Source organism: Penaeus monodon, chromosome 4 (genome assembly GCF_015228065.2).
Source record: "Penaeus monodon isolate SGIC_2016 chromosome 4, NSTDA_Pmon_1, whole genome shotgun sequence".
Classification (NCBI taxonomy): Eukaryota; Metazoa; Arthropoda; class Malacostraca; order Decapoda; family Penaeidae; genus Penaeus; species Penaeus monodon.
This window is the reverse complement of record NC_051389.1, coordinates 32930051-32940050: the sequence shown is the minus strand read 5'-3', so window position 1 is coordinate 32940050 and position 10000 is coordinate 32930051. Positions and strand designations below refer to the sequence as shown.

At 36.3% G+C, this 10000-nt stretch overlaps 1 protein-coding gene across 1 annotated transcript in view; it reads right to left on the bottom strand.

Moving 5' to 3' along the window:
• The window catches only part of LOC119571777, a gene marked incomplete in the record, with an annotated part of 41713 nt that extends 32873 nt beyond the window's left edge, over window positions 1-8840 (bottom strand). The window contains 1 exon segment of the mRNA XM_037918925.1: window positions 8697-8840. Within this exon segment, the coding sequence (XP_037774853.1) occupies window positions 8697-8822 (126 nt within the window).
• Window positions 8841-10000: the final 1160 nt, after the last annotated feature.

Below are 10000 nucleotides of genomic sequence, written 5' to 3'. Positions count from 1 at the left end.
GGCTTCTCTTCTAACGTGATCTTCCCAGCCTCTCCTCCTCAAATGGCCGAACCATCTTTGTCTTGCCTCCTGATCCTTCTTAGAAATTTCCACTCTTCCACTGTACCTCGATTTCGTTGTTTTCTTATTCTATCTCTCCTTGTGATGCCAACCATCCGTCTCAACATCTTCATCTCAGCTACATCCAACTTCTTCTCTCCTTCAGTGGTGCTGCGTCTAGGCTGCAAGTTAAGGCTGGTCTGACTTCGGCCTTACCTTTGAGTCTCCTTGGGACTCTCCTACCGCCACACTCCTGACAACTTTTCTCAATTATTTTCATGCCACTTAAATTCTGAATTCACTTTCCTTATCCATTCCGCAGTTTCTTCGACCCCGGAACCTGATATTTAAAGGTTCGAATCGTCAGTTCTCTCCACTGCTATTTGGTCGCCGTCTGTAACTGTGGTGAAATCAAACTTTTCGTTTTTTTTTCGTCTGAAGAGGACCTTCGTGATGTGTTCGAAACGTTTAACGATTTAGTTTCATTTTCTACTGTGGCTGTTTCCCTTTTCTTATATGTCTATATTCACAATGCAAGATATATTATAGAATAATATAGTATATAATATATATAGTATATATACTATATATATATATGTATATATATATAATAGGTATATACATATATAATATATATAGTTATATATATATATATATATATATATATATATATACATGTGTTGTGTGTGTGTGTTGTGTGTGTGTATGTGGTGTATGTGTTGTATGTGTGTGGGTGTGGTGGTGTTGTGGGTGGTGTGTGGGGGGGGGAGGGGGGGGTGTGTGTGTGGTGGGCGTGCGGGGTGGGTTGGTCTGTGTGTGTGTGTGGTGTGTGGTTGTGTGTGTGTATTGTGTGTATCTCTATTCATTATTTTAACACAGTGAGGCAACATCATACCATAATACTACATATATATATGTAGATATATGTATTATATATAATATAAACATATTATAAATATATATAATATATATATGATATATATTATATATATATATATTATATAGTTGTGGGTTTTGTGTGGTGTGTGTGTGTGTGTGTGTGTGTGTGTGTGCTACATATTCATGTATACACATTGATGCATGACTACATACATAAATACATATATACATATATATATAATATATATATATATCATAGTATCTATATATTATATATATATATAATATATATATATGTATATGTATTTATGTATGTATAGTTATATATATATATATATAGATATATATATTATATATATATATATGCATCTCTATATATATATAAATATATATATTATATTATCTATATATATATATATATATTATATTTGTGTGGGTTGTGTTGTGTGTGTGTGTGTTGTTGTGTGTGTGTATTTTATATGTATGTGTGAGTGTATATACATAAATTATATATATATATTATAAATATAAAAATATATATATTACACAAACACAACACCCACCGCACACACACACCCACACACTACACACACCCCACACACACACATATCTATATATATATACATATATATTATATTTTATTTATATTTATATAGATAACATATATCTGTAGTCATATACATTTATATACATACACATATATGTCTATGAGTATATATTTATTTCACACATATGTTTTCCGCCTATAGATGATCAGGTTCTGGCAGATATATTTTTATGGCCGATTGCCCTTCTGACGCCAACCCTCTCTATTCACGCCGGGCTTGGGACCGCACTTGACTCCGCTGGCTTGCCCACACCAGTGGCTGGGTAGGCGAATCGCGGTGAAGTTCTTGCCCAAGGGAACAACGCCCCCGGCCGGGACTCGAACCCTCGAACGTCGAGCTTGCCGTCGTAGCACAGCAGTCTTGAGTCCGACGCTCTAAAACCACTCGGCCACCGGGGGGGGGGGGCGACCTCGTTTGTATATATATATATAGATTATATATATATAATATATATATATATATATATTCATGTATACAGACTCATCATCATATATATATATATATATAAATATATATAATATTTATATATATAGATTTATATATATATATATTTATATATGTATATATATATATATATATATATATGTATGTATATATGTATATATACATATATGTATACCCATATTTATATATGAGTGTGTGTGTACACACACACACACACACACACACACACACACACACATATAATATATATATATATGATATATATATATATAAAGCGTTTTTTTTTTTTTTTTTTTTTTTTTTTTTTTTTTTGTTTTTAAGTTGGTTCAGGTTTTGAGCCTCCGTGGTCACAACATTATACTATAATTGTATTTTCATGTTGTGATGCTCTTGAGTGAGTAAGTGATCGGGTCCCCAGATCCTTTCCACAGAGAGTGCCGGTGTTACCTTTTTTAGTAAATCATTCTCTCTATTTATCCGGGCTTGGGACAACTAACTTAGGCTGGCTTGCCCACTGACTTGGGCTGGCTTGCCCACCCGTGGCTTGGTAGCAATCGAGTGAAAGTTCCTTGCCCAAGGGAACAACGTCCGGCCGGGTGACTCGAACTCTCGAACTCCGATTGCCGTCGGTGACCAGTCCCTTGATCAATGCTCTAACCACTCGTTCCACCGCGCCTTAATAAATATATATTATATATATATATTTATATTATATATATTATATATATTATATATATATATTATGGTATATATATTTATATATATATATATATATATATAATCTATATATATATATATAAACATATATGAATATATAATCAGACATGTATATGTGTAAACACATATATACACACACACTACACACACACTTATACTCCATAATCGATACATATATAATATATATATATATATACTTATATATATTAATATCGATTATGGATGTATAAGTGTGGTGTGTGGTGTGTGTGTATTTGTGTTTAAATATACATGTGTATAATAATTTCATATATGTTTTATCTATATATATAATATATATATAAGATATATATATATATATTCATATATATACATATATATATATATATATATATATATTATATAGATATATATATTATATATATATATATATAATATATTTATTAAGGCCGCGGTGCCGAGTGGTTGAGCATTGGACTCAAGACTGTCACGACGGCAATCTGTTCGAGAGTTCGAGTCACCGCCGGCACGTTGTTCCCTTGGGCAAGGAACTTCACCTCGATTGCCTACCAAGCACTGGGTGGGGCAGCAGCCCAAGTCAGTGTGCAAGCCCCTAAGTAGTGGTCCCAAGCCCGGATAAATAGAGAGAATGATACTAAAAGGTAACACCGCACTCTCTTGGAAGGATCTGGAGACCCGATCCACCGTCTCAATCCAAGAGCATCCAACATGAAAACTCAATTAAGTATCATGTTGTGACCACGCGGCTCAAACATGAACCTACCTTAAAAAAAAAAAAAAAAAAAACAAAAAAATAGATATATATATCGTATAATATATATATATATTATAAATACTATATTCATTCATATAATATATTATATAATATATTATATATGTGTGTTGTGTGTGGGTGTGTGTGTGTGTGTGTGGTGTGTACACACACCGCCATATATTAAATATGGGTATATCATATATGTATATATACTTATATATATATATATATATATATATATATGATGTATGAGTCTGTATACTAATATATATATTATATATAATATTTATACATATATATATATCTATATATATATCATACCTACATACATACATACATACATACATACATACATACATATATAATATATATATATATATACTATATATTATTTTATAGATCTTATATATATATATATTATATACACACTAGGTCGCGGTGCCGGGGTTAGAAGCGTCGGACTCAAGACTGTCACGACGGCAATCCTGAGTTCGAGGGTTCGAGTCACCCCGGGGCGTTGTTCCCTTGGGCAAGGAACTTCACCTCGATTGCCTACCCAGCCACTGGTGGGCAAGGCCCGCCGAGTCAGTGTCCGTCCCCAACCCGGGTGATAGAGAGGGTTTTGCGTCAGAAGGCATCCGCCATAAAATTATATCTGCCCAGAACCTGATCATTATGGCGACACATATGTGTGAATAAATATATATTCATAGACATATATGTGTATGTATATACATATATATAGCATATATATGTATATATATAAATATCCATGAATATATTCATATCTGTATATATCTATATATATTGTGTGTGTGTGTGTGTGGGTGTGTTGTGTGTGGGCGTGGTGTGTGTGTGTGTGTGTGGTATATATATATTTTTTATATTTATATATATCTATATATATTATGTATATACACTCCATACTACATACATAACTACCACACACACACACACACACACACCACACACACCACACACTACACATATATATGTATGTATATATCTATATATGAATATATATATATATATATATCTATATATATATATATTCATATATATATATTAGTATATATAATATATATATATATATATATATGTATATATGTATTTATGTATGTATGTATGCATCCACTGTGTATACATGAATATGTATGCACACACACACACACTCACACACACACACACAACACAAACACCACCACACACACATATATATTATATATATATATATATATATATATATATATATATATATATATTTATATATATGTTTATATTTATATATATACATATATATACATATATATGTATGTATTTATGTATGTATGTATGCATCACTGTGTATACATGAATATGTATACACACACATACACACACACACACACACACACACACACACAGACAAACACACACACACTCACGCACACACAACACACACCACATACACAACATACACACATACACACACACACAACACCAACCACACACACATGTATATATATATATATATAATTAATATATATATATATATATATATATATATATATATATATATATATCTTGCATATGTGTATATATATACATATAAGAAAAGGGAAACAGCCACAGTAGAAAATGAAACTAAATCGTAACGTTTTCGAACACATTCACGAGGTCACTCTTCCAGACGAAAAAAACGAAAAGTTTTTATTCAACCACCGTAGTTCAGAGCGACGCAAATACCATTTGGAGAGAACTTGAAAGACTTCGAACCTTTAAATATCTAGGTTCCGGGTCGAAGAAACTGCCGGAATGGATAAGTCATTATTTCATAATTGTAAGTGGATGAAATAATTGGAGGAAAGTGTCGGAGTGTTGTGCGGTAGGAGAAGTCCCCAATGAGACTCAATGTAGGCCGAAGTCAGACCAGCCTTACTTTGCGCCTAGCCAGCCCACTGACGGAGAGAAGAAAGTGGATGTAGCTGAGATGAAGATGTTTGAGACGGATGGTTGGCATCACAAGGCAGATAGAATCAGACACACTTACATCAAGTACAGTGAATTAGTGGAATTTCTAAGAAGATTCAGATGCAAGCTAACGATGGTTCGGCCATTTGATGAGGGAGCTGGGGAAGATCACGTGTAGAAGAAGAGCCAATTAAATGGAAGTACAGGAATAGAAAGAAGAGGAAGACTAGAACAAGATGAAAGATTTTTAAATAAATATCTACGAGAAGAAATATGTAGCGATGGTTTACACAGGATACATGGAGATGGCTCATTCCCGCGACACCGCATCTGGGAAAAAGCCTGAGAGAATATTACATGGTGTTATGTGTGTGTTCATCTATTCTAATTATTCATATGTTTTGTGTTTATATATATATATATATAGATATATAGATATATATATATATATCTATAGAATATCTGTATATTATCATAATTTCTTTTTTTTTTTTGGAGGTATCCCATTCTTATATGGGGCGCCATGATGATCAGTTCTGCAGATACTTTTATGGCCGGATGCCCTTCCTGACGCCAACCCTCTTTATTTAGATAGATAGATATAGATATAGATATATATAGATTTTTTTTCAACAGACATTTATTCCACTGAAGGATATAGACTTCTCTCAATACACTACTGAGAGGTTATATGGCAGTGCCACCCTTGCCTGATTAGATGCCTTCTGCCATCCTATATATTATATATATGATATATATATATATTATTAGATATATATATACTATATATATATATATATATCTATATATATATAATATAGCCGCGGTGGCCGAGTGGCTATAGCAGCGACTCAGACTGTCCCACGACGGCATCTGAGTTCGAGGGTCAAGTCACCGGCCGGGCGTTGTTCCTTTGGACAAGGACCTTCACCTCGATTTCCACCTAGCCGTTGGGTGGCCAAGCCAGCCCAGTCAGTGCTGGTCCAGAACCGGGTAACTAGTAGATGTGACTCAATAAAAACACTCGGGCGGAAGCCAACGGCAAACCACCGCTTTTAAAATTGCCCCGAAAATATCATGGAAATCCATGGATCGCCAACTATCCTTGTAGATCAGGGCACTTGAAAAAAAAAAAAAAAAAAAAAAAAAAAAAAAATATATATATATATATATATATATATATAATATTGTGTGTGTGTGTGGTGTGGTGGTGTGTGTGTGTGTGTGTGTTTTGGTGTTTTTGTGTGTGTGTGTGTGTGTGTGTGGTGTGATGTGTGTGGTGTGTGTGTGTGTGTGTGTGTGTGTGGTGTGTGTGTGTGTGTGTGTGTTGGGGGGGGGGGGAGTGGAGGAGTTTTGTGTGGGGGGTGGGTGTGTGTGTGTGTGGGTGGGGGGGTGGGGTGTGTGGGTGGGGGTGGTGGGTTGGGTGGGGTGTGTGGGGGTGTGGGTGTGTGGGGTGTGGGGTGGTGTGTGTGTGGTGTGGTGTGTGGTGGTGTGTGTGTTGTGTGTGTGTATGTGGTGGTGGTGGGTGTCGGGCGTGGGGGGGGAGGGCGGGGGGGTGGGGGGTGGGTGGTTGGGGGGGGGGGGGGGGGGGGGGGGGGGGGGGGGGGGGGGGTGGGTTGGGGGGGGGGGGGGGGGGGCGTCGGGGGGGGTATGTGCGTGGGTGTGGGTGGTGGGGGGTGGTGGGGGTGGGGGGGGGGGGGCGGGGGGGTGGAGCGGGCGGGGGGGGGGGGGGGGGCGGGGGGGACGGAAAGACGGACAGGGCGCAGGAAGGGGGAAGAGTGGCACAAGAAACGGCAAGCAAAAAAAAAAAAAAATAAAAAAAAAAAAAACAAAAAAAAAAAAAAAAAAAAAGAACTGGGACTGACGTTAATAGCGTTGGCCAGACGGAGAGTAGTATTAGGCGGATCATTATCATGAGTCTACATCAAGACAAGCAGCATCATTATAGTGTAGAGGGCTAGCAAAGCACGGCCACCGTGTGGATCTAGCCGTATGGGGCCAGGTCATGTAGTATTTTAGTAATGATTCCTAAGCAGGAGGTGTATTGTTATGATTACTATTATTATATTATCATGATTTCATTATTATGAGGACACGACTACTAAGAAATAATTAGAGAGAATCAGAGTAGAATAATAAAATAATAATATATGATAATAATGATTATAAAAGTAATAATATTAAAATGATAAAATGACAAATACAACACAAACACATAAAAGATAAGCATCATCATCATCATCAGACAGAATGATGGATGATAACAGTATAAATAATAATAGTGTCTATTATTATTATATTGGTAGTAGTAGTAGTAATAGTAGTACAGTAGTAGTAGTATACACGACTAATACTAACTAGTTTTTTATTATTTAATTTCTATTTACTAATATATAATAATAATAAGAATGAAATAATAATGAACTTTATTTATTATTACTGTTACATCATCATTATTATGATGATGATGATGATGATTATCTTTTTATTGTTGTTGTTGTTGTTATTGTCATTATTATCATCTTTAATATTATTACTTATCATCATCATCCTTCATTAGTAGTAGTAGCAGTAGCTACAGTGTCATTAATATTCTTATTATTATTATTATCATATTACTAATATCATTACATTATTGTTATAATCATAATTTTTATTATTACTGTTATAATTATTACTATTGTAATCAATATTGATAATAGCTATCTTAACTCATTCAGAATAACATAGTCGTCGTACTTACATTTTTCGAACGCTTTGGGGGTTATAGGATCAATACAAAACTCAAAAAGAAGAAAAAATATAACGAATCTAGCAACTTTCTATGATGAACACCGCTTATTTTTACTTCTGAACATGTCACCTCTCAAAAACGATTTGGCCAAAAGAATGTCGGGCTTTCATATCTTTGGGATGCGTGAAAAGGGGAAAAAACCATACTTAAATCCATATCACAGAGATCGCATGTCCTCTTCTCAGCTTTTGCCCTTCCAAGGGTTCTGCCGTAGAGGTAGTCAGTCAATGTGTCATTATTATTAGAGAATTGTGCTCGCATATCAGGAACAGACAAAGAGACAGAAGTGAGGAGAAACGGCAGACAGACAGTAGGAGCTGAAACAGAAGACTGAGGGTGCAGCATAGAGCTGAACTTGCCTCTTCAGGAGAAGCGCGGCGCTCCTGAGCGGGTCCTTCTTCCCGAGGATATCGATGAAAAGCATGATGATGTAGCGCCGAAGGCCAGGTAGGATAGACGCCCATGGTCGATCCAGCAGGTACACGGGCGTCAGTATTGCAGGCCGGGGGGGGCGGGCAAAGGTGGGCGGTGAATCGTACACGATGGGCGGGTTGTTAGAGAGCCTGCCGAAGGCGCTGGAGGAAGTGGTTGCCTCGAGCAGGGCGGCGAGGAGGCACAGAAGGCAGCGCGGCGTCATGGCATGCTGAGTCCTGGGCACTGGGGGGGGGGGGGTATTAGATGGGTATTGCACATTACCATGAACAATTTTTCATCATTAACCTGTTTTCGTTGTCATGAATGGTAATGATGGTTATGCTGCAATAATAACAATGACAAGAATAACAGCAACAGCAGGAAAAGAAGATGAGAAGGCCGCTGCATCAAGGACCGTTATTGCCGTCATTACCCCTGCCATTGCCAATGACGATAGTATCCTTATCTATATTGTTGTTATTGTTGTATTATCTTCATTGTTATTATTATCATTGTTGCTGTTACTGTTCCTTTGTTATTATATCATCATCGCCTTTGTTACTGTTATTATCATTATCATTCTTACAATCATTATTATTATTATTATTATTATTTCTATCATAATAGCAATAATAATGATAATTATTATTATCATTATTATTATTATTATTATCATTATTATTATTATTATTATTCTTATTATTATTATTATTATCATCATTATCATTATCATTATTATGATTGTTGATGTTCTCATTAGTAATATTATGATTATCTTTATTACTATAATAATTATTATTATTATTATCGTTAGTCGCAATAGTAGTAGTAGCGCTAGTATCATCACCAACGTCGCCATCATAATTATTGACCTCATCATACGAATCTATACCCATATCAGTAACCGCCTATTATCCGATCTTTGTGTTTGTTTGCACCGCGTATATTGTAGGTCGCAAGGCAGCTCGTGCATGCCAGGCCCGCTGTAACCCTTTGGCCTGATTCGTATTCTAGGTCGACGCAATATCCGCGGAATACGATGTCAGCTCACAGGCCGGCCGGGCGAGTACATCCCGGTTTGGGACGTCACACTCTCCCGTTTCCCGTTTCTCTCAGACGGCATCAATACTTTACAGCTGATTGTTTTTGCTTGCCTTCGTCCCTATTTTAGCATAGGTTTGGGATTAATATAGGAAAAATGTATCAAATGAATATATGTAATCCGTGCTAGAGAATTATTCGTAGTAAGACTGCTACTGATGGCCGCGCACGTCCGCGGGATCGCCTCGAAAGTGTCATTCTAGAAAGCTTAAGTGGCCGTGCATATTATGAAGTCGTGTCAGGGATGGTTGCGTACGATAAAGCGCTTTGTAGATAACAGTCACACATTTAGGGCGTATG